Here is a 26389-nt window from a genome sequence, read left to right as displayed (position 1 = left end):
CCGCCTCTGTTAAATAAGGAGAAAACGCCTGCCCTCCGGGCTCCCCGCACAGCCTGTACTGCGGGGAATCGAATCGCCAGATGGCTCTTCTCACGGGTAACCGTAACTAACAGGACCTGGGCTCTCCCCAGAGCGGCGTGGGTCACCTGTGGGTCCCTGGCCCCGCCCCTTGGGCTCTCAGCCATAGCTGGGGGCTGAGTGTTGCTGGAAGTGGCGACATGCAGGCTGGCATGTGCCTGGGAGGCCTCCCGGGGTGCGGGCCGTGGATGGACTTGCACAGGCTGCCAGGTGTGGGTGAGCAGGGGCGGGTCTGCAAACGCCTTAGGATCTGTGTTTCCCCACACACTCCCTGGAAGCAGGCTCTGGACTGGCTGGACTTGAGAAGGGGACCCTGTGTGGGGAAGCGTCTGGATAACTGCTCTGTACTCAGATTTCATGGGCACCTGTCATCCCCACAGACTTGGAGAGGAGCAGGTGGAGCCTGTGGTGGGAGCCCTCCCCCCAGGGAGCCCCCTGTACCGTGAGGAGAGCAGGTCCACTCACCGCCCCCCCCGCCCCCCCGGCCCCCGGGTTTCGTCTTAGTTCACCATGTTCTAGGTAGTACACACTCTGCATGCAAGTCTCCTGATTTCCTGGAGCTGCTTCCTCATCTAAAAATACTCGGGAAGGGAGGATAACACTAGCACCTACCACACAGCAAAGGGTGGCTGAAAGGTTTAAGGAGGAAATAGTAACAACAATAAAGGTGATGCTGACGGCTGTCACTTACTGAGAATGTGCCGCGTGCTGGGCACTAGGCTGAGAACTTCACGTCTTAGCTCATCTAACCCTCCCGAGGACCCTGCGACAGTCACAGACAAGGAACGAGGCACAGAGAGGCAAAGTTGTCTGCCTAGACCCACTAGGTCCCTGTAAATGCTGGAGCTGGACCTGGACTCAGGCAGTCTGACCGTGAAGTCTGCGTTCGTAGCTATTCTACCCCCGAGTGAGGAACACATCTGTGTTGGGCACATCACAAGTAAAGGGCCTTGCTTAGTGCCGAGCCCACAGTGGGTGCTCTGTAAATGTCAGGACCCTCCCTAGCCTGGTCCTTCCTGGTGACCTGGCCACAGCTTTGATGAGGTCATTGCTGTGCCTTGTGAAGGATTTCTTTAAAGTAGCATCAAAGGTGGGGACTCATCCTATTACCTGTCCTCTGGTGGGGGGCACTCTGTGGTCTCTGGGGCAGAGCTGCTAGGCCCTCCCACCCTTCCTGGGGAGGCTGACCTCGTCCTCCCTCCATATCTTTGCCCCTCGTGTGGCTCCAGGGCCCCAGGCCCTCAGAGACAAACAAGCAGAGTAGGAGCAGGAACTCAGGCCCTCGGGGCCACCCAGCCTGCCTTTCTGCCACCAGCACCCAACAGGCCCACCCTGCAGCTGGCCTGCCTGGTGCCCTAGGTTGCTCCTTCCTCGCTTCTTTTTGCTGCAGATGCTCCAGGCCCTTGTACCACCTTGTAGCTGGACAGAGGGACACGCGTGCTGTGTCTGGGAGGGAGGCCCCATCCAAGTGTTTTCTCAAAGGGAAGAGCAGTGTTTGGGGGTGGCCACAGTGCTTCCCGCAAGCCAGCAGGCTGGGGTGCGGGCTACTGATTCCTGGATACCGCAAAGGGCGAGGTCCTAGCGGAGAGGACGTGGGGACACCCAGGTCACAGCTCCAGAAGTGTTTGGTGGGAACCAAACCTGCTTCCTTTGAACCTCTCTGCTGAGGAAAGCAAAGGACTCAGGAAGAAAAGACTTACTTCCTAATGAAAACCTCAGAGCCCAGCCGGTGTGCAGTGTATGTTTCACCAGCTAGCTGAGAGTGCCTCAGAGCTTGTTTGTAAATATTTGCTGACGGTGGCTGGTGGGAAGGAGACACTGACATCGTTCTGTTTGTCAGATATTCTCAAGAGGCGTTAAACACAAGCTCTCCGACTCCCGGGAGGTGGCTTTCTCTTGCAGGAGCAAGGCCTCCTTGGCATCCCATTTACAGAGACGGTTACAAATGACTCTCCCCATGTGGATCTCCCAGTTCTCTTCCTTCACACGCGGAATGGAAAACTGGATTCCTCCGTGATGCAATTTCACCGAATGCCGTACCCACCTGGGCCAGTTCAGAGCGGCTGAGGTGGCCGTCCCCGTCTACATCCAAGTCCTTAAACAGAGATTCCACCAGGAGCCGCTTCTGGGAAGCAGGGTCTTGTCTGCTGTCCCCTTCATGGAGTGGCTGCAGGCGGGTCTGCAGCGCCAGGAGGGCCTTCTTCAGGCGGGCGTAGTCGGCCATGGTGCATGGGTTACCTGGAAGAGAAGATGGGGTTATTGCAGCCAGACTCCTCCCCCGGTCTCGAGAAGACCCCCGTCCACCCCACCCATCGGCAGTTGCTGGGCATTCACTATGTGCAGTGCAGGGTGTTACCGGAGTGCGTGAGACCTATTCGTCCGTCCGTCCACCAGTCCATCCCATAAATATTTATGGAGCAGTGCATACATGCTACACATGATGCAAATGCTGGAAGGAGCCTGTTTGTTCATCTCGCAAATGTTTATTGAGCACCTACTACAGCCAGACACAGAGTGTTTGCCAGACGGAATGGGGAGATCCGTCCAGGGGAAGTCCCAGCACAGCCCCACAGCGGCTTTAGGAAAGCCGCCCCGATTCCATTTTGTAATAGCTCATCTTTGCCTTAATCCTACCTTAAAGGCTGCTTTGGAATCCTTGGTCTCATAGATTAGCGAGTTCCAGTTAACAGGACTAATAAGCCCTGCTTAAGTTAATTAGGTACACTCCCAGGGCTGGATTACTTCAAAACGAACATGAGTACACAAGCCTACGACCAAGACACAAAAGGCAGCTTTTACAAAATTAAAACCAGAGCGCACAGCCCGTTGCTCTTAGGCCTTTTATCATGGCCATGCTTGGTCCACAGCATCCGAACCACACAGTGTTTTGGCAAATGAGGCCTGTGACGCACTGTGACATGACATAGTTTATCTCGCTGGCAACAGGCCATGAGGATGCTCCCCGCACAGGGCTGCACCGTGAGTGGAGGCTGCTGGTTGTTAGCGAACGGGAGAGCCTCTCTGGCCCCACTTCCCCACCTCCCGGGATGGAATATGTACTCCAGCACCTGGCTTTGCTGAGCCCTGCATGGGTGTGCACTCCTCCTCATCCAGTCCAGGGTGAAGCCAGTGCCCTGCTGGGAAGGGAGTGTCTGGGGCCTGGGGCTCGTCCCCTTAATTCCAAGTCCAGTTTAGGGCACCAGGTCATAGCTCAGGGGTGCTGGAGCGCACTGGATCTGGAGTCCACCGGGTTTGAGTCCCAGCTCTGTGGCTGCCTGTGTGTGTACCTTGCACAAGGTGCCTCAGTGATTTCATCTGTGAAGTGGGGAGAGCAGTGCCTCCCACACAGGGCTGTTAGGAGGGTTAAATAAGATACGCACATAAAAGGCACAGCAGTGGTTTTGCACCAAGTAAGGGCTCATAAAATGATAGCTACTCTCCCCCTTGTCGTTACTGGAACCACATTTGCCGAAGAGCAACAAACAGGGGAGCTGCCTGGTGGGGAGAGTGCCGGTGGGGAAGTCTGTCTGTTTCTCTCCCTGCCTCCCTAGACAAGCCTGGATGGTCCAATCACTTTCTTGTGCTTGTTTGTGTTTCTAGATTTTCTTCCAGTTTGGGTCAATTGATTCTTGTCAGAAACAGATACCTGTTACTCTCCTCCTGCATGTTTATTTAGAAAAAAATCAATTGCTGTGTTCAATATAATCAAATCTATTTGCTCTCTGGGGGTTTCTATGCTCTGACAAGAACAACTTACCCACCCCTCTTTGGCCTTGTAGGGTATCCATTCCTGGGAGCTCGTAGGGCCCCTGGTTGGCAAACCCAATTCTCAAGTCTATACAGCATTGAGAATTGTGGCCATGTCCCACGACCACACACTCACGCCCAGGGGAATACGTGGCGGCCTGCTGGGCTCTGCTTCCTGAGCCTGGACAAAGGTCAGTCTGGGGAAAGTAGAAGAAGAGCTTTGCTCAAATCCTGGCCTCCAGCCTCCAAGAGGGTGAAACTAGTCCTGGCAAATGGATAGAAGCTGGATGCGGTATCTGAGTGGAGAGAGAAGCTTTGGTGGAGACGGCAGTGGAAGTCTCTGTGGGGGGATCTGCAGGGACCTGCACTGGAGGGCCTGTCGGGCTTTCCTGGGGACAGGCATTCATGCCCAGATGCTGGGAAGCTAGTGCACACAGCGGATGGCTATGGGGCTGATAGGAGGCTTGACTCAGAAATGCTAGCGCACAGTTAGCCTCCAGAAAAACACACTACAGCAGGGCCACCTGAAGGATGGGCCAGGCCAGGTCAGATGGGGAGAGATGTTTCATCCTTGCAGGTCCTCCCAACCCTCCAATCTTCTTCACAGACCCTGGTGGGGCACAGATCTCCTCTGAGCTGCCTGCTGCCCTAGGCCAGGGGTCCGAAGCTAGACAGCACCTCCCACTCTGGCAGGCCAGGGAAACCTTCAAGGTGGGTTCTGTCAGGTGGGTTCTGTCAGGTGGGCTCCCCAGGCTCTTCCCCTCTTATCACATCCCTACAGTTCACTGTCAGTTCACAGTGGCTTCTCCACCCTGGCAGCTGCCCAGCACATGAATCCTGGTCAGGAAGGTATGTACATGTCTAGAAATCAACTTGGGGGAAAGAGGTGGTTGCGCCCAGTCTCCAGGGCCAGCTCCCTGAGCCCCTGGTCTGGCCTCCTGCTAGGGCTCATGCCAGCCATGCCCTCCCATCCTTTTACCAGCATTTACTCATAAACTCTGTGCCCAATACTGGGCAGCACTTTGAGGATACGACGGAGCTTCCCATCCTGGGCATCAAGGGTGCCCGTGGAGGGAGAGCTAACGAGGCCGGGGTGAAGGAAGTCTCCCTAAGGACAGGACCTGCAGGATGAGGGATCTGTGAGCAAAGGAGGCAGAGGGAAGGGAATGCCAGGTCACAGGGACTGCAGGTGCAGGAGCTGGCGGCACAGAGGAAGCTGGTGTGGCTGAGCCGGAGTGAGGCGGGGATGGGGGCACAGACAAGGCTGGAGGGAAGTGTGGAGCTGGCGTCGGATGCCAAGACCGGCAGATCACACTTTGCCAAACTTCCCGTGGCTTCTTTCCTTTACTGAGGGCCTCACTGTGCCTGGATGCTGCTGGGCGTGGGGGTCCTGAGATAAACTGAGCTGCTCCTGGAAGACGATTTGAAATCCTTCTTTATCCCAGGGGCACTTGCACTTTACATGAGTTTCAACCTGGAATAATTAAATCATTGGCCCAATGTTCCTGAGCTCCTCTAATGTCCCTATAGCTCTGGGCGACCACGAGCACCAGAAGAAAGACACCCTAATGGTGTCACTTTAGATTCCAAAATTCAACCTCTTTCAAGACTTCTGATGCTTCATCTCCAGCAAGGACTGCCCTCTCAAAAGCCTTCCCTTTTGGTTTCCAGGATGAGTTTACCAAATCCCAGGTTTAGTTTTTTCATTCACAACCCCCCCGGTCACACAGTGGGGTCAGACGGAACAGCTCACCAAGGTGGAGCGTGGGCGTCTGTAAAGGTTCCCACCCTGCTGCCAGTTTTAAACCTTTGTCTTATTGTAAAAGAAACACACATCCATCAAAACAACAACAACAACAAAACACTTGGAAAGTGCAGATAAGTATAAAGAAAGAAAATAAGTTACCCATAATCCCCTTCCCAGAGGCTGGCCAGAGGTGAAGCCAGGCCCTCTGCACAGGTGACCCTGACTGTGAGCCGTTTAAACTAGTGGAGCCCTGGCTGGCCTTGTGTGTTGCACGGGGCCTGAGGCCCGGCCCACAGAGCCCCTGTTTTCAGATCTTCCTCTTCCCTTACTCGATTTGGGCAAGAGCTTCAATACCCAAGGGTTGGGTCTTTCTTAGTATCATGCGGGTCACCGCTGCCCGCCCACCCAGCAAGTCCACCGGGGACTTGAGGAGGTAGGGGTGTGGAGGGAGAAACAATCTTAATAGCACCTGCCACACGAATGTGCTGCTTGGGGTTGGTGTTTACTGCTCCCTCCAATGTTCTTTTATTTTTCTTTATATATATATAGCAGGTTTTTGTTAGTTATCTATTTTATGCACATCAGTGTATACATGTCAATCCCCATCTCTCGATTCATCCCACCCCCACCCCCACACCACTTTCCCCCCTTTGTGTCCATAAGTTTGTTCTCTACATCTGTGTCTCTATTTCTGCCTTGCAAACCAGTTCACCAAAAAAACCCCCATTTTTCTAGGTTCCCCATATATGTGTTAATACACGATATTTGTTTTCTCTTTCTGACTTACTTCACTCTGTATGACTGTCTCTAGATCCATCCATGTCTCAGAAAATCTACAAACAATAAATGCTGGAGAGGGTGTGGAGAAAAGGGAACCCTCTTGCACTGTTGGTGGGAATGTAAATTGGTACAGCCACTACGGAGAACAGTACGGAGGTTCCTTAAAAAATGAAATATAGAATTACCATATGACCCAGCAATCCCATTACTGGGCATATACCCAGAGAAAATCATAATTCAAAAAGATACATGCACTCCAGTGTTCACTGCAGCACTATTTACAATAGCTAGGTCATGGAAGCAAGCTAAATGCCCATCGACAGACGAATGGATAAAGAAGATGTGGTACATATATACAATGGGATATTCCTCCAATGTTCTTTACCCAAACCCCTGCCCGGCTTACTCTTCACTGTATATTGGCCACTGCAGAAACATCACCCAATCTAAACTAGCACCCCCAGCTTCATAATTCTCTGTGCCCCACATGTCTGGGGTGGGCCTGGGTCCCAGGGACGGACCCTGCCCCTTTGGAGGGCAGGTGTCTCGAGGGGATACAGCAGAGGCTTGGGGACCACAACACCCCTCCCGGGTGCCCCCGCGGGGGCTGACCGTGATGATGGTGAGAATGGCCATGCCCAGCCTGTCCTGGGAGCCCTGAGCCTGGGCCTCCGTGGCCTAGCCTGCAGTACGGTCAACTTCCTTACTACTGATCCAGGGTGGGTGGGTGGGAGGGACTTCCAGAGAGGACTCTGGAGAGGAGGACATTTGTATATGATATTGAGGTCTGTGACTTGAATGAGCTCACCTGGAGCTGCCCAGCTGGGACATTAGGGGACCTGCTTCATGAGTAGGCAGACTCACATAATTTGTACATGCTTGGAAAGTCATTTAAGTGTTTCCTCTGTGTCTTGGTGTTTTCAAGGAAAAGAAAAATTTGTGTCATTATAATATGGGGATTTTGGGGTCTCTGTGACTTAGGCTAGGTCGAAGCCTTTTAGTGAGGCTTGGAGAGTCCCAGGGAAGACCCCTCCAGACCCATAAACTCACTGTGCCTGATTGCAGCCGATGCTGGCCTGCTGGGTACCTTCTTGCGTGCTTTCTCCTCTCCTCTTCTTTCCCCTTTCTCTGGGGCCCAGCTCAGCCCCCTCCTGCGCACATACAGAACCACTGTCATCCATCCATCTTCTTACTCTCTGCCCTGTACATACGGTCTGTTTTTGTGTGTGTGTGAGGCTTGTCCTCTGTCTTAGTTTGGCCTCCTGCTTAGCAGCCCCTGCAACTAGGATAGAGGGTGAGCAGTATATTTGGAGATGATCCCAAGAAGTGCAGGGAGGAAGGAGGAAGTGAGACTGGGGACAGGGAAAGACAGTGGCAACCCGGGGCTCAGTCCACAGGACCTTGCAGAGACGGTGTTGAGTACACCTCGGAGCTGCTCCACCGAGGTGCCGGGGGCAGGGTGCTCTTCTACCAACTTCTGGCCCTCCTGGGCTGAGGGCTGCTCCTGGGGGCATTACCCCCACCCCAATCCAGCACTTGTGGACTCAGCTCATGCTTGAGGCCAGAAAGTGCCCTCAGGCTGAAGATGAGGTTGGAAGCTATTTACAAGTTCACGGGGACTGATCACCCGAAGCTGCACGGAACCTCCGGGTTGACTGTGGGAATCTGGATGGGGTGTTACCAGCGTCGGCTACATCCCTCTGTGGGGCTGCAAGTTCCAAGCTGGTGGGACTGGCCTGGATAGTCACACGCACAGTGTGACAGTGTTAAATGCTTGTGAGTGTGGTTGAGTCCTGAGGCTCTAGGCAGACTCTCTCCTCAAGAAGCTAGGGTGACAGGACCACCGTGTAACAACCTTAGCTGGGGTCCTCAGGTAGAGACAGCCTTCATCACAGGCTGCCACACCTGACACCAACTCCACTAATGACAGTCGTTGCAAGGCTGGAAGGAGCACTAGACGGGGAGGCAGGAGAACGTCTGGTTCTGTTTTTGAGCAGCTGTGGGACCCTTGGAAAGGCATCCACCCCTGCCCTTCTTGCATCCACTTCCTACCTTAGAATGGGGGCAATAACAGCCCTTGACCACCTTACAGGGTCCTTTTACGTAAAACTAAATATAAACAGACTTGGCCATGTCTGAGTGGTCAGCCAGCCCCGAGGGCTTCTCTGCATGAGATGGGCTCAAGGCCCTGTGTGAGCCGGGGCCTGGTGCCTCTGTCTTTGTCCCCTTCACTGATGCCCAGCGCCTGGCACAGGTGGCCACAAAATCAGTGAAGACTTCTTCACTCCCTTCCCCTCCCCACGAACATTTCTGCTCTAGGGCCTTTCCCGGAGGGAGGCTTGTGTCCCGGCCAGCCTGGCAGCGATGAGAATCCCCAACAGGCCCTTGGAAGGGCCCAGCCACCCTCCGCTGGCTGGGGTGCCCCCTGTGCCGCAGCGCTGGCCCCTGGCGGCCAGCCCCCAGCACTGGCCTCGGGCTTCCTGCCAGCATGTGTGAGCGCGGGGCCCCTCCTGCTCACAGACCGGGCCTGTTTTGGCAGATAAAATATTGATCAGCCCGCTGAGGAGCCCAGAGTGTGATCCTATTTTCATGTCAGAACTTGGTAATGAACTACATTTATCAAGCCCGTTCTCCACGAGAAAGGTCAGCCGCAGATCTGGCTAAGTTGTTATGACACCTCATTAATCTAGTTCCCTCAATAACTGTCCCTCTTTGAAGATTCTAATGTTCTCCCATTCCAGCCACAGTCCTTCCACTCCGAGGGAGATTATTATAGCAGGAGCACAGGCACATCCGCATTTAATTTTTTGAGCAAAGAGAGATAGGAAGCAGGTAGCAGCTTCTGGAATTAAACGTCTATCACAGGCACGCTTTCTATTGCAAAACAAAGGGAAGTAAGAGAGACACTCAGAATAGTCTATCAGCCACATGCGGCCCTGCCAGCCTGGGCCTCAAAGGGGCGGTCTTCACTCTGTGGCAGGCAAAGCTTCCGGTCCCCGGTGTGGGAGGGGCTGGTGGCTCCAGAGTTGAGGAAAGGGGGGTTGCACAGGGTGGGCAAGGTGGGAGGCAACAGCCAGGAAGCAGGACGCTCAGATTCTAACCGAGAGGGAGACAGGCCATATGGTCGAGGCCCCGGACAGGCCCAGGTCCCAGATTCCGGGGGAGCCTGGAGACCCGTGGCACCAGGAAGGGAGGTGGTGCGGGAGACTGCGGAGGGGCCGTCTCTGCCTGCCACCCTCTCCGACATCCCCCCGCCCCCCGTCTTCTCTGTCGCTGCCCTTTCCCTAGGCTTCACTCTCTGGTATTCATGCACTGTTGGTGTCAGGCTGCCCCCTCAGATGGGGGCCCCTGGAGGCCAGGGCCCTGCCTTGTTGCAGGTGTGACGCCAGCACCTGGCCCACGCGCCTGCCTGCAGAAGGTGCTCATTAAATGCCTGCTGACTGGATGAAGGTGGAATCTTGGTGGAGAGCCGCTACAGCCCTGCCCTGAGGAGGGGACAATCCCGGCCACCCTGAGCCACAGTGACTGAGGTCTGGAACTCCGGAGAGGGCTGGGGGCCGTGTCATCACCCATCAGATCAGTTCCTGGTTGGAGGGGGGCGTGAGATGCACGTGTGGCGGGGCATCTGCAGTGAGTGTGTGTTCGTGTAGCTGTGCTCACTGCCGGGGGCATGGGCCCTACCTCGCTAGTAGGGGCACCCCAAAACGTGCGACAGGGCCCCACAGAGTTGCACATGGCCAGGCGGGGGGTGGTGGTGGTGAGCCACAGAAGGGATGCTGCCCTGCTGGACACGGGGTCACGTGGAAGATGTCTCCTCCGAGCCCCTGTGGGGACACACACGGCTCTTCGGGACCTGCCTCTGGAGAGGAGGAGGATGAGAGGGTCTGTCCTCTGGTCCTGCCACTGCTGGTCAGGACACCCTGGACAGCCCTGTGAAAAGGCCAGGTGGGGGGTAGGGGGGCTAGGCTCGGAGCGGCAGCCCAGGTGGGGAGGCCTGAGGGGGAATCTGGTCACCGCACAACTTCGGCAAAGGCCTAGTCCCATACCAGGGCTCTAATCAGTAACTGCGCACAGAGCTGACCCTGGGGACCCTCTGAGCTCCCAGGGAGAACTTTATACACAGGCAGAATTGGGGGGTCGGGGTGAGGGGGATCCTGAGGCCCCTGTGAAGACCCCAGCCCCCAGCGGCCTCCAGGGTGCTGGCTCTTCTCTCACCAGGGCAGCCCTGCACTTCAGAAGTCCCCTGCAAACCCCAAATTTATGATAGAGGGGACTGCAGGACAGGGGTTACTTGATATCATGAAGAACTCCTCTGCCATTAGCAGAAGCCATCCCACTTGGGCATGGGTGTGAGCTAAGGAGCCGGAGGATGGGAAGGAAGGAAGTGCTGGGGTGGGGGGGCGGTGGGTCGTGCTCTGAGATGCCCACTTGTGGGGGAAGGGCAGCTCCCTTCCCGAGCCGCACAGCAGCCAGCCATGCCCTCGAGCCACACCCTCTGAACTCCAGTCCTCCTCGACCTGGCAGGGTGGCCCAGCCCCTAGGCTCAGATCCAGAGACCCTCACCTGGGAGAACCCCCAGAATGGTCCAGGGGAGAGACTGGATGTGGCCACAACCTCTTGGTGGCTGTTGGGTCCGCTCATGGGAAGGCTCTGCCCCGAGCCCCACCCAAACACCAGCAGTTCTCACATTGTCCCCAGATGGCCTGACAAGTAATGTCACTGCTGCAGGCAAAGCTGGGATCTTCACCACCAAAGCAAAAACTCAGCTTAATCGTCTGGCACCAACATCACAGCTGAACATGGTTGTGTTACATGGGCCTCCACTGCAATGCGTCATTCGGAAGTCTATTTTGAAACCGCTAAGCTGTGCAAAGAGCAAGAAGCATTTTACTTCCTGGTCTAATTTATGAGCCGCCATAACTTTACTGGAGTTTAGTTTAAGAGGAACAGATGTTTAACTTGATGTAAATGCATGAACGTTAACAATCTTTCTGCTGCCATTTCTGGGACAATTCAATTAACAATAAATGCCAAAACCAATGGGTTTATCTTTAGGATATGTTTTCACTAATACGATGTACTTTTACTGATGGTGTTGACCAAGCCACAAAATTCTGAAAATCCCTGGCGCTTGTTAAGCACACACGACACGGCCTCCTCACAATCCCCAAACAGACACAAACAGTTGTACTCAAAGTCACTCCACCTGGTGACTCCCTGCTGGCTGTCCCCTGGGGCCCGTAACTTCTGAGCAGATGGGTCACTACTGCCACACTCAGGCCCCCTGGGAGGTGTTTGCGCCATGGCCTGAGCTGCATGCGATTCCTGGCTACTTCCACTACCTGTCAGAAAGCGGCCTGGAGATCTGCTTCCAGGTGCCCCTTCCTGGAAGGCCCTCTCTTCAGATCTGACTTTTCTCCCAAGGCCCGGCTCTAAGGAGGTGCTCTGTCTGCTCCAAGCCACACACTCTCATCATGTCTTCGTCTCTGCCCGTCTCCTCTGAGACTGTGCTCCAACACCTTTGCATCTCCTGCGTGAGTGTCTTCAGTCTCTTAGAGAACTGGCCGTGCGGACTGCAGTGGACGCCGTCATGGGCCACGAGGGCGCCGGCGAGTTGCTGCCTGCCCTTGGTTCGGCGTGCTGGGCCAGCCTCCCACCACACCATCACTCTGGGCTCCAGCTGGCTCCCCTCCTCAACGCACTAGTCTCAACCCCAGAACCAACGGCAGGCCCACCACTCATTCATTAGCAGCCCCTCATCGGCCCAGACCCCAAAGAGGGCCTAGCGTCAGGCTGGCCAACTGTCCATGCTCAGGGTCCTCTGCTCTTTGCCCTGGCCTGTGCTATTTGTCATCCCAGCTTCTTTGGAATATTCTGGGTTGAAGGTACAGGACCCACAACAGAATCTGCACATCTAAGGCTCCACGTGGCCTCCTGCCCTGCTTGGCCCAACACACGTGCCACGCAGACCACGCACCTTCTTCCCCAGCTGCTGCACCAGAGCCGATCAAGGCTGCTCAGATGCTGGGTGGAAGTAAACACCTCCACCTGCACCTGAGTTCTCGGACAAAACCTCATCTCAGTTTTCGACCCAGCATCAGGCCATTTAAATTAACAAAGCCACCCAGAGCTTTGCTAGACAAATGGTACATTTGCTCATCAATGCCTGGTTCAGTTGATGTTGCCATACAGTCTGCTCGTTGACATTTATACTCCTCTCTTCTATTCCTATGAGAGAAAGCAAAATTTGTTGGAGTCCAAGGAGAGGGATCCACATACACTGTTTATGGTTGATTGGCACACCTATCAGGTGGCCCCAGAGTGAAAGAGTAATGTTTGAAAACTTGAATAAATGCTAAAGCCCTCCTGGCATTAAGAACTTTAGTTTTTACTCTTGTGTTCGTGGGAACCTCACACAACTAGGTTCCCTACCAAGTGAGCCATGCTTTCTAGAAGGAGGACACTGACTCCTTACAGACTCCAATCCCCCACTTTCAGGCCCCTGCCTGCTCCCCACCTGCCCTCACCCACACTAAGAGGAGAAGCAGTAGTGCCGGACCAGAGGACGGCCAGCAGTGGGGAAGCTGGAGTGCGTGAGGGGGCAGAGAGTGGGCACCAGCCCACTTGCTGTGATTCCATCAATTTTGTTCCTGAGAATTGCTGGGAGGCTTCCCAAACACCGAACCAAAGGGCAGGGTCCTGCTACTGAGGCTGCAAAAGTTTAGCTCCTCAGGGGTCAGATTGTCCAGAAAATGTTACAGCTTTGAGCTTTCAGCTGCCCTGTTTTTTTTTTAAACAATTTTATTGGAGTATAATTGCATTACAGTGGTGTGTTAGTTTCTGCTTTATAACAAAGTGAATCAGCTATACATATACATATATCCCCATATCCCCTCCCTCTTGCGTCTCCCTCCCACCCTCCCTATCCCACTCCTCCAGGCGGTCACAAAGCACCGAGCTGATCTCCCTGTGCTATGCGGCTGCTTCCCACTAGCTATCTATTTTACATTTGGTAGTGTATATATGTCAATGCCACTCTCTCACTTTGTCATAGCTTACCCTTCCCCCTCCCTATATCCTCAAGTCCATGCTCTAGTAGGTCTGTGTCTTTATTCCCATCTTGCCTCTAGGTTCTTCATGACCATTTTTTTTTTTTTTTAGATTCCATATATATGTGTTAGCATACGGTATTTGTTTTTCTCTTTCTGACTTACTTCACTCTGTATGACAGACTCTAGGTCCATCCACCTCACTACACATAACTCAATTTCGTTTCTTTTTATGGCTGAGTAATATTCCATTGTATATATGTGCCACATCTTCTTTATCCATTCATCTGCTGATGGACACTTAGGTTGCTTCCATGTCCTGGCTATTGTAAATAGAGCTGCAATGAACACTGTGGTACATGACTCTTTTTGAATTATGGTTTTCTCAGGGTATATGCCCAGTAGTGAGATTGCTGGGTCGTACGGTAGTTCTATTTTTAGTTTAAGGAACCTCCATACTGTTCTCCGTAGTGGCTGTATCAATTTACATTCCCACCAACAGTGTAGGAGGGTGACCTTTTCTCCACACCCTCTCCAGCATTTATTGTTTGTAGATTTTAATGATGGCCATTCTGACCGGGGTGAGATGCTATCGCATTGTAGTTTTGATTTGTATTTCTCTACACCGTGGTCTTTGAGCGGCCACTGAGCTGAGGGGGACCTCGCCCAGAGACGTCGTAGGCTCTGAGGGCGCCGTGGGCTCAGTGAGTGGTGGGGACAAGGTCTCCTGGTGCCAGAGTGAGGCTTACATTCAGGCAAAATGAACACTTTGCTCTGTGTGGAGTCACAGCAAGGGAGAGGCATTCTACACACCCTCTCAAGAAGGGTGGTGCTGTTCCCAGGATGCGTTTTGGAATTCCATGTGGGTGTTTCTGGTTATCACGATGATTGGTGGGGGCCCTAGTAGCACTTAATGCGGGGGCAGCAGGGACCTTAGGGATCCTGCTCTCTGTAGCACAGTCCTGCCCAACAAACATTTGCTGGGCTGGCATCTTGTACAAGTTTTCAAATGTCACAGTGGACAGTCATGGAGTGAAAGATCCAGCTACTATTCTCCGATTACTAGGTTCTAACACCTAACATGGTGTTACACAAAAAGTATCTCCCCCCCGCCAGGGTTTGGCAAGGATTTTCCAAGGAGGCACCTATGCGGTACATTGTAAATTTGGTTTACAACTTTATCACAGATTGTCCACTATTTTGGAGAATCACCCCTCCACACACAATGTCACTTGAGTCCTCAAACTGTCAACCTAACACGCCTGTCACAGGCTCCATCTGCAGCCATGGCGTTCGCAGGATCCACGTGCCAGGGCTGACGTCGGACCACTGCGAGTTGGTGTGTGTAGCTGGTGTCCAGTCACATACTGAAAGGCACGTTGTATGCCCACGACGTTTCTTGTGTTTCTCCTTTATATCCCAGGTTTGGTTAAGACACGTATTCATTCAAGATAATACAGGGATGTTACAGAATACTTGCTGTGAAAAGGTGGCTTTGGGTCTGACAGGCTTAAAGGCAAGTCACCTATGTGAACAACTAAAATCTGTTTTTTTCCCCCAACTGTTTTATTGTGGTGAGGCACACATAGTATAAAATTTATCATTTTAACCATTTTTAAGTGTACAGCTCGGTGATATTCAGAATATTGTGCGACTCTCACCACCACCCATCTCCAAAACTCTTTCCATATGTAAAACTGAAACTTTGTTCCCATTAAACAACAGTCCCTCATTCCTCCTCCCTCAGCCCCTGCAACCACCATTCTTTTTTCTGTCTCTATGACTTCGACTCCTCTGAGTATCTCAAATAAGTGGAATCATACAGTACTTGTCTTTTTGTGACTGGCTTCTTTAACTTCACGTAATGTCCTCAAGATTCATCCATGTTGTAGCATGTGTCAGAACTTCCTTCCTTTTTAAGGCTGAATATTTCCATTGTACGTATACACCACATTTTGCTTATCCGTTCATCTGTTGCTGGACACTGACTTGCTTTCCGGTTTTAGCTACTGCGAATAATGCTGCTATGAACATGGGTGTATAAATGTCTCTTCAACACCCTGCTTTCAGTTCTTTTGGATAAACAGTCAGAAGTGGAATTTGGATATGATTCCAGAAGTAGGATTGCTAGATCATAGGGTAGTTGTATTTGAGGGACCTCCATACTCTTTTCCACAACAACTGCACCATTTGACATTCCCACTACCAGTTCCCAAGGGTTCTAATTTCTCCACATCCTTGCTAACATTTATTATTTTCTGTTTTACTGTTAGTAGCCATCCTAATGGCTGTGAGTAGGGGCCTTACTTCTTTTGACACTCCTTGGTTCTGGGATTTTAAAGGACAGTGGGAACAGTGCAGGAGTGTACCTGAGTGTGTGCGTGCAGCCCCATGGCTACGCCGTGTACACGTGTACCTGTGTGCAAGCCCAGCCCGCAAAGGCCAAGCACAGGGAGGCAGAGGGTGCAGGGCCACAACTTGGGCTGGGGGGCTGTCTGGCCCTAGGAAGGAGGCTAGCAGCAGCCCCCGAGGACCGGGTTTCATCTGTGTGTCCACCCCGCTGGGGATGAGGAGCCCCGCATGGGCACCACCAGGGGCAGAGACCTGCCTCCCTCCCCCTTTCTCCAGAACTGGGCTCTTTTCTTCTGGGACGCCCCCTGGGCAGGGACTGTGCACTCTGGGCCCACAGGTGAGGAGACTGGGATGGGGAGTATTCTGAGCCCATGTCTCACATGCCTGGCGTGGCCCGTGGTGTTTTTCTCTCCTCCGTGTTGTCTGGGGGTGTTTGCTCAGATGCAGTAATCCTCAGCTTCTGAGTAAGCCAGAGAGCCACTGGCTTTTAAGACAGCAAGCAGAGATGCTCCTTCTCTGGCCTGTGGGGTGTGTGGACTGCAAATCAGTGCCATTGAACTAGGGTCTCCAGGAAAGAACTGCCCAGACGGGAACGGGGTCCCCCTTTCCTCCAGCAGAAGCTTAGCTGGGCTCGTGGGGACATTTACTTTAGAAGGAGAAGTATTAGTGGAAAACTGCCTGAGAATGTTCTCAGAAGCCAGGGTCTGCTCTAAGCTGGGGATTCATGTCTTTATGTGGCCTTGGCAGGAAGTGGCATTTCAGAGAGAATTACCTGAACAGAGGTTTTTAGACCCGAGATGACTTGGAGAAGTTTCTTGAGGTTTGAAGATTTATCTGAACCTCTCTGACTTGTATGATTGACAGTAAATCCCAGGTCAAAACAACAGCTTTTCGAGGATAGCTTTGGAGTATTTTCAGTGCTTGAGCTGCCGGAGGAGAAACAGAAGGCTCTCCCTCTACGCATCTACACCTCTGTTCTGGAGATTATCCACACAGGAAACCTATCAAAATGCAGGCACCCTGTGGAGGGAGCCCCAGAAACTTGTCTCCATGAGAGCCAGCTCCAGGCTGGATGTGTCTGAGCTGACGGGCTGGCCACAGCGGTCCTGGCTCCGTGTCCAGACCCAGAGCCTGGCAACGAGGAGCCGGGGCCGACAGTGAAGGAGGGGGGCAGTGGGACTGAAGAGGAGTCTGGGGTACGGCTCCTCTGTTGCTCAGAAAGTCCCTCCCCTCCAGCAAATTGAGTTATTCCAGACACACTTCAGCCGCATTACCGTCTGCTCTGTTCGCTTCCCAAACACCGCTGTGGGATTTGCTGATGCGCTGACTCTCATTAGATTCACACGCTGGGAAGTTGCTTGGCCTGCTCCTTGCTCGCCTTCATCATAAGGTCTCCCATCCCAAGAATGGCCTCCCCGTTGCCTTATCTGGGACGAAGATGGATTCAGGAGTTTGAAGAGGGCTCAGCACCCACAGGAGATGGGTGTGACAGGGACCTTCCAGGATTCTCCCAAGGACGATGCATACAGCCCGGAGCACACCTGGGGGTGGAGCAAGGGGGGCCAGTGCCCCACAGCTCAATGCTCTTCACACCTGAAGTTGTAGCAGGTGCCCTGTGTGCATGCCTGCAGATGGGGTGCAGCCTGCATGGGACACAGGACTAGCGCCCTGTGCCCCAGCCTCAGGGGAGGCTCACCTGCCTTCTTTTGAGTTGGGCTTTGAAAAAGGTGGGTAAAAATCTCATAAAGAACTTTCCATGGAGAAGGGCACATCTGAGAAACCACCTGGTGAGGCTCAAAACCCAGCACTTAATGATGCTAATGGCCCCTAGTAAAAATGGGAGCCATCGATCAAATAAGCTTATCCTACTCTTGCCTTGATCTGTGTTTTTCCCGCTACTGGTGCTGCTGAATGAGTCTAGTGTCCTGGTGAGATTTTCAACAGCGTGGGGATGAGATGCTCTTTCACTTTTTTTGTAGGCCCTCAGCATGCCACCCAGGGCCAGGTGCACAGAGGACACTGGATAAAAAGTCCTTATACGTGTAGACAGACACACGTGCACACACACAACTGCAGATTCAGGGGCGCAGCCCAGTGACACTGATCCTGTACCAGTGACTCAGCCCCAGCCTCATCCTCCAGCCTTGTTCGTCTTTTAGAGACTCCTACACAGGCTGCCCAGCACAAATCATAGGCTGCAGATCCTAAGAGCAGAGGGTAAAGGCCTTGGCATGACGTAGTCCAGACTCCTCATTGTATTGACATGGAAACCGAGGCCAAGGAACACTAAGGGGTCTGTCTTGGGGCCCAGGGTGCTGGTGATGGAGCTGGGCTATTGCCTGCCTGGCATTTTGTGCCCACACCCTTGGGAGCCTTTCCTGCCCCAGCCTTCATCCTTCTTTCTTGTAAAGAAGCCCCATGAGACATAAATAAACCTGTGGGGAAGGATGAAGGAGACTGTGATGGAGAGAGAATGGGAAGCATGAGGAGGATGTAGAAACCTTGCCCAGACGTGAGGGCCTCTTCTTGGGCAAATCTTATTATCACCAACACATTGGCAGGTCTGGCCTTTTTCTGCCAGCAGCCTTGGCTCAGAGCTGCTCTTGGCAAGGGTGGAGTGAACTGGACCCAGCCTGACCTGGGAGGGGCCTTCAATGCCCTGTGTCGGACCTCTGGGTCATTAGAAGGTCCAGGCCCCACCCAGGTTCCAGGGCATCACCAGTGGCAGGAAGAGCCAACAGATCTCTATTTTCTACTCCACTAATAATTTTTACTGCTTCCCTTCAACAGTCTCTCCTCCTTTGGGTGTAGAGCCTAGAAAGGGCCCGAGTTTGGAGTTGACATTGTAACCCATACTAGTAAATTCCTAGCCGTTGTTTTGTGTTCTAAGTGCAATGACACATCACAGTCGGCCTGTGCCTGCCAAACTCACTGGATCATTTTCTTCCACACTCACATGAAGCTTTTCTTAACCCTCTGGCCTGTGTTTTCTTTCTCAGTATACCCTCTCTTCCTGGGGCCTCCTCTAAGTGACAGTGTTGGCTTTTGTCACTGATCTGGTTTGTCATCTTTTCCTCTTTCAAAAGACAACCTGAATAGGGTGACACTTGGACGGGGGCTTGAATGGAGCACAGTGTGGGGCGCTTCAGGGTGCGGGTCAGGAGATGTGTTCTTTGTGAAGATTCATTGAGCTGTACATTTCTGAGTTATTCATTTTCTGTATGTGTTATACTGAAATATGCTTATTTAAAAGAGGCAACCTGATGGTCCTCAACGTCAGCTGCCTTGGGTAGGGTCTTTGTCCTTGGTCAGGCACCGGCCTGGGTACAGACTGGAAGCGGGGCTTCACAGGAGGGGGTCCGTGATGTGGAGTAGCAGCCGCCTGCCTGGTCCCTCAGGCTCTGCCTGCGCGCATGGCTCTGGCCCACACACCAGCCTGATCGCCGGGAGCCCACCTTCCCTGGAGGTGTTCCTTGTTAGGGTCTCAGGCCTGGGTCTCTGTGGAGGGGGTGGGAGTGGGGTGGGGTTTGCAGAGGAGCCTTAGGAGAAGGAATGGAAGAGGCCGAGGTCAGGGGATCCCCACTGTCTGGGGCGTCCCGGCCTCACCCCTGCACTCTGCTCCAACCTCAGCCCAGCAGCTAAGACAGCCCCTCACAGGCTCTGTGGGCAAGGCTCTAAGGCGCCCTCCTGTGGAGCTCTGGCTCAGGTTCCGGGCCCGGCCAGCAGTGGGCGGCTCTTGACTCAGAGGTATTGATGCGGAGTCAGGCTATATTCTCAGTGAGCGCCCTGAGCGCACAGGGCTTGGGGAAGGCCTGGGAAACCTCTCACAGAACTGGCTCCCGTGTTGGTGAGGAATGAAATGAGGACTCAGGCCCAGCTAGGCCTGACCTCCGCGGCCCTGCTGTTTGGCTCATGCGGCCCAGAAATGGGCATCAAGGGTCCCCTGCTCAGAGGACATCGAGATGGACCCTTCTGCAACCTCACCTCATGGTCCAATTGTGCCCGACTCGCTTTCCATGACGACGGCCCAGCGGGCCCAGCTGCACCCTCCTCTTCCTACGCTCCTCCCGCCAAGGCCCTGGCCTGCCCTGCTGGGCACAGCTCAAGTCTCCTCCTGGAAAGCTGTCCCTGGCAAGCTCCCCTCCCCTTTTCTGTGGCAACCAAGGTCCAGACCGTGCACCTGACTTCCAGCATTCACTCGCTTTCCAGTGGGCGGTGCATGCCTGCCAAGCAGATGGCCTGATGTGCCACAGTGGCAGCCGCAGGGGCGGGAAGGCTGTGAGCCCGCTCTGCACTTCTGGCCCCCACCACGCCCATGCGGGATGCTCCATCCCTGGGGACGGACTAATCGGTCCTAAGCAACACGACGCTCAGATAATCTACACCAGGGGAGCAGAGGGCAGCTCACTCCACAGTGGGAGATAATTTACAACCATTGTGGACATCTGGCTTGGCAGGTGGGCAACCTCGTCACTCACCCCCGATCTGAATTCACGAGCACGTGAATTACCACCGGGCTTATCGTAACGCTACATCTCAGCACGAATGTAGGCCAAGGGGGCACCGGGTGAAGAGCTCTGAAACCAAAAAATCAGGTGGCAGCCCATCCTCCCCAGTGAAGCTGTCTAGCTGGGGAGGAGGGATGGGTGTGGGTGTGGGGAAAGAGCACAGCCAGCCCTGAACAGCTCTTAGGTTCTGTCTGCATGCATTCAATAGACATGCACTGACTCCTTGCTGCACTTGGGGTGTAGGTGTGCCAGCCCTGGGCCAGGCAGTGGAGCAGAGAGGGGACAAGGCACAGGCCCTGCTCTCCAGAAGGCCAAGCCCTAGGACATGGAAAGATGAGCAGCACGACTGGACTGCATCCTTCCCTCCTGCACCGGGTCAGGTCTCACTCAGGGCGGTGGGGTGAGGGGCTGCAGGCCCCTGGTGCTCAACTCAGGGCAGCATCCTCTGGTAAGGCCCAGAGCCTCCCGCCTGCCCTTTCAGGAGTGCAGGGCTGGGTCGGGCATGCCCAGTCCCACCTCTGGACCAACTGCACAGGCTCATGAGACAAGACACCCACCCAGGGAAATCATGCTTGCATTCCGGGTGGGCGCTTCTCTCCCTGTGACCCAAATGACAAAGCCAAAGGTACATTTTCCAACTAAGAAGAAAACTGTAAAGAATCCTATGCAACTAATTTGTGTACACATTTTACGTGCCTTTAAAAGGAGATGAGGGGAGGAGCCTCAAGATGGTAGAAAAATAAGACGTAGAGATCACCGTCCTCCCCACAAATACGTCAGAAATACAGCTACACGTGGAACAGCTCCTACAGAACACCTACTGAACGCTGGCATAACATCTCAGACCTCCCAAAAGGCAAGAAAGTCCCCATATACCTGGGTAGGAAAGAAAGAAAAAAGAAAAAACAGAGACAAAAGAATAGGGACGGGACCTGCACCAGTGGGAGGGAGCTGTGAAGGAGGAAAGGTATCCACACACTAGGAAGCCCCTCCGCGGGTGGAGACTGCGGGTGGCGGACGGGGGAAGCTTCAGAGACGGGGAGGAGAGCACGGCAACAGGGGTGCGGGGGGCAAAGCGGAGAGATTCCCGCACAGAGGATCGGTGCCGACCAGCACTCACCAGCCCGAGAGGCTTGTCTGCTCACCCGCCGGGGCGGGCGGGGCTGCGAGCTGAGGCTCGGGCTGCGGTCGGATCCCAGGGAGAGGACTGGGGGTGGCGGCGTGAACACAACCTGAAGGGGGTTAGTGCGCCACAGCTAGCTGGGAGGGAGTCCGGGAAAAGGTCTGGAGCTGCCGAAGAGGCAAGAGACTTTTTCTTCCCTCTTTGTTTCCTGGTGCACGAGGAGAGGGGAACGAGCTCCAGAGACTGGCGCGAGCCATGGCTAACAGCAAGGACCCCAGAACGGGCATGAGACGCTAAGGCTGCTGCTGCCGCCACCAAGAAGCCTATGTGCGAGCACAGGACACTGTCCACACCTCCCCTCCCGGGAGCCTGTGCAGCCCGCCACCGCCAGGGTCCCGGGATCCAGGGACAACTTCCCCGGGAGAATGCACGGCGAGCCTCAGGCTGGTGCAATGTCACGCTGGCCTCTGCCGCTGCAGACTCGCCCCGCATCTGCACCCCTCCCTCCCCTGGCCTGAGTGAGCCAGAGCCCCCTAATCAGTGGCTCCTTTAACCCCGTCCTGTCGGAGCGAAGAACAGATGCCCTCAGGCGACCTACACGTAGAGGCGGGTCCAAATCCAAAGCTGAACCCCGGGAGCTGTGCGAACAAAGAAGAGAAAGGGAAATTTTTCCCAGCAGCCTCAGGAGCAGCAGATTAAATCTCCACAGTCAATCTGATGTACCCTGCATCTGTGGAATACCTGAAGAGACAACGAATCATCCCAAATTGAGGAGGTGGACATAGGGAGCAACGAGATATATATATATATTTTTTCCTTTTATCTCTTTTTGTGAGTGTGTATGTGCATGCTTCTGTGTGTGATTCTGTTGGTATAGCTTTGCTTTTACCATCTGTCCTAGGGTTCTGTCTGTCCGTTTGTTTTTTATTTTCTTTAGTATAGTTTTTAGCTCTTGTTATCATTGGTGGATTTGTTTTTTGGTTTGGTTGCTCTCCTTTCTTTTTTTAAATTACTTAAAATTTTTTAATAATTATTTTTTATTTTAATAACTTTATTTTATTTTACTTTCTTTCTTTCTTTCTTTCTTTTCTTTCTTTCTTTTCTCCCTTTTATTCTGAGCCGTGTAGATGACAGGCTCTTGGTGCTGTAGTCAGGCACCAGGGCTGTGCCTCTGAGGTGGCAGAGCCCAGTTCAGGACACTGGTCCACAAGAGACCTCCCAGCGCCACGTAATATCAAACGGCAAAAATCTCCCAGAGATCTCCATCTCAACGCCAAGACCCAGCTCCACTCAATGACCAGCAAGCTACAGTGCTGGACATCCTATGCCAAACAACTAGCAAGACAGGAACACAACCCCATCCATTAGCAGAGAGGCTGCCTAAAATCATAATAAAGCCACAGACACCCCAAAACACACCACCAGACGTGGACCTGCCCACCAGAAAGACAAAATCCAGCCTTATCCACTAGAACACAGGCACTAGCCCCCTCCACCAGGAAGCCTTACACAACACACTGAATCAACCTTAGCCACTGGGGACAGACACCAAAAACAACGGGAACTATGAACCTGCAGTCTGTGAAAAGGAGACCCCAAACACAGTAAGTTAAGCAAAATGAGAAGACACAGAAATACACAGCAGATGAAGGAGCAAGATAAAAACCCACCAAACTGAACAAATGAAGAGGAAATAGGCAGTCTACCTGAAAAAGTATTCAGGATAATGATAGCAAAGATGATCCAAAATCTTGGAAATAGAATGGAGAAAATACAAGAAACGTTTAACAAGGAACTAGAAGAACTAGAGAGCAAACAAACAGTGACAAACAACACAATAAATGAAATTAAAAATTCTCTAGAAGGGATCAATAGCAGAATAACTGAGGCAGCAGAACGGATAAGTGACCTGGAAGTTAAAATATTGGAAATAACCACTGCAGAGCAGAATAAAGGAAAAAGAATGAAGAACTGAGGACAGTCTCAGAGACCTCTGGAACAACATTAATCACATCAACATTCGAATTATAGGGGTCCCAGAAGAAGAAGAGAAAAAGAAAGGGACTGAGAAAATATTTGAAGAGATTATAGTTGAAAACATCCCTAATATGGGAAAGGAAATAGTTAATCAAGTCCAGGAAGCACAGAGAGTGCTATACAGGATAAATCCAAAGAGAAACACACCAAGACACACATTAATCAAACTATCAAAAATAAATACAAAGAAAAAATATTAAAAGCAGCAAGGGAAAAACAACAAATAACACACAAGGGAATCCCCATAAGGTTAACAGCTGATCTTTCAGCAGAAACTCTGCAAGCCAGAAGGGAGTGGCAAGACATATTTAAAGTGATGAGGGAAAAAAACCTACAACCAAGATTACTCTACCCAGGAAGGATCTCATTCAGATTTGATGGAGAATTTAAAACCTTTACAGACAAGCAAAAGCTGAGAGAGTTCAGCACCACCAAACCAGCTTTACAACATAATGCGAAAGGAACTTCTCTAGGCAAGAAACACAAGAGAAGGAAAAGACCTACAATAACAAACCCAAAACTATTAAGAAAATGGTAATAGGAACATACGTATTGATAATTACCTTAAATGTAAATGGATTAAATGCTCCAACCAAAAGACACAGACTGGCTAAATGGTTACAAAAACAAGACCCGTATAAATGCTGTCTACAAGAGACCCACTTCAGACCTAGGGACAGATACAGACTGCAAGTGAGGGGATGGAAAAAGATATTCCATGCAAATGGAAACCAAAAGAAAGCTGGAGTAGCAATTCTCATATCAGACAAAATAGACTTTAAAACAAAGACTATTACAAGACACAAAGAAGGACACTACATAATGATCAAGGGATCAATCCACAAAGAAGATATAACAATTATACATATTTATGCACCCAACATAGGAGCACCTCAATACATAAGGCAAATACTAAAGCCATAAAAGGGGAAATCGACAGTAACACAATCATAGTAGGGGACTTTAACACCCCACTTTCACCACTGGAGAGATCATCCAAAAGGAAAATAAATAAGGAAACACAAGCTTTAAAGGATACATTAAACAAGATGGACTTAATTGATATTTATAGGACATTCCATCCAAAAACAACAGAATACACATTCTTCTCAAGTGCTCATGGAACATTCTCCAGGATAGATCATATCATGGGTCACAAATCAAGCCTTGGTATATTTAAGAAAATTGAAATCGTATCAAGTATCTTTTCCAACCACAACGCTATGACTAGTTATCAATTACAGGAAAAAATCTGTAAAAAATACAAACACATGGAGGCTAAACAATACACTATATAATAACCAAGAAATCACTGAAGAAATCAACGGGGAAATCAAAAAATACCTAGAAACAAATAACAATGAAAACACGATGACCGAAAACCTATGGGATGCAGCAAAAGCGGTTCTAAGAGGGAAGTTTATAGCAATACAATCCTACCTTAAGAAACAAGAAACATCTCAAGTAAACAACCTAATTTTACACCTAAAGCAATTAGAGAAAGAAGAACAAAAAAACCCCAAAATTAGCTGAAGGAAAGAAATCATAAAGATCAGATCAGAAATAAATGAAAAAGAAATGATAGCAAAGATCAATAAAACTAAAAGCTGGTTCTTTGAGAAGATAAACAAAATTGATAAACCATTAGCCAGACTCATCAAGAAAAAAAGGGAGAAGACTCAAATCAATAAAATTAGAAAGCAAAAGGAGAAGTAACAACTGACAGTGCAGAAATACAAAGGATCATGAGAGATTACTACAAGCAACTCTATGCCAATAAAATGGACAACCTGGAAAAATGGACAAATTCTTAGAAAGGCACAACCTTCTGATACTGAACCAGGAAGAAACAGAAAATAAGAACAGACCAATCACAAGCACTGAAATTGAAACTGTGATTAAAAATCTTCCAACAAACAAAAGCTCAGGACAAGATGGCCTCACAGGCGAATTCTATCAAACATTTAGAGAAGAGCTAACATCTATCCTTCTCAACCTCTTCCAAAATATAGCAGAGGTAGCAACACTCCCAAACTCATTCTACGAGGCCACCATCACCCTGATACCAAAATCAAACAAAGACGTCACAAAGAAAGAAAACTACAGGCGAATATTACTGATGAACATAGATGCAAAAATCCTCTACAAAGTACTAGCAAACAGAATCCAACAGCACATTAAAAGGATCATACACCATGATCAAGTGGCATTTATCCCAGCAATGCAAGGATTCTTCAATATATGCAAATCAATCAATGTGATACACCGTATTAACAAATTGAAGGAGAAAAACCATATGATCATCTCAATAGATGCAGAGAAAGCTTTCGACAAAATTCAACACCCATTTATGATAAAAACCCTGCAGAAAGTAGGCATAGAGGGAACTTTCCTCAACATAATAAAGGCCATATATGACAAACCCACCACCAACATCGTCCTCAGTGGTGAAAAACGGAAACCATTTCCAGTAAGATCAGGAACAAGACAAGGTTGCCCACTCTCACCACTATCATTCAACATAGTTTTGGAAGTTTTAGCCACAACAATCAGAGAAGAAAAGGAAATAAAAGGAATCCAAATCAGAAAAGAAGTAAAGCTGTCACTGTTTGCAGATGACATGATACTATACATAGAGAATCCTAAAGATGCCACCAGAAAACTAGCTAATCAATGAATTTGGTAAAGTAGCAGCGTACAAAATTAGTGGACAGAAAACTCTTTTCATTCCTATACACTAATGATGAAAAATCTCAAAATGAAATTAAGAAAACACTCCCATTTACCATTGCAACAAAAAGAATAAAATACCTAGGAATAAATCTACCTAGGGAGACAAAAGACCTGTATGCAGAAAATTATAAGACACTGATGAAAGAAATTAAAGATGGTACAAATAGATGGAGAGATATACCATGTTCTTGGATTGGAAGAATCAACACTGTGAAAATGACTCTACTACCCAAAG

At 51.2% G+C, this 26389-nt stretch overlaps 1 protein-coding gene across 1 annotated transcript in view; it reads right to left on the bottom strand.

Annotated features, from left to right (window-relative positions):
• Positions 1–26389, bottom strand: part of FSTL4 (follistatin like 4) — a 437526-nt gene that overhangs the window by 146250 nt on the left and 264887 nt on the right. The window contains exon 5 of the mRNA XM_027097696.1: positions 2123–2316. Coding sequence (XP_026953497.1) covers positions 2123–2316 — 194 coding nt within the window. The remainder of the gene's footprint in view (positions 1–2122; positions 2317–26389) is intronic.

Source organism: Aethalodelphis obliquidens, unplaced genomic scaffold (assembly GCF_003676395.1).
Source record: "Aethalodelphis obliquidens isolate GAN/ISIS:26980383/991018 unplaced genomic scaffold, ASM367639v1 scaffold4, whole genome shotgun sequence".
Lineage (NCBI taxonomy): Eukaryota > Metazoa > Chordata > Mammalia > Artiodactyla > Delphinidae > Aethalodelphis > Aethalodelphis obliquidens.
The sequence above is the reverse complement of the archived record's forward strand: the minus strand, read 5'-3'. Positions and strand labels throughout refer to the sequence as shown.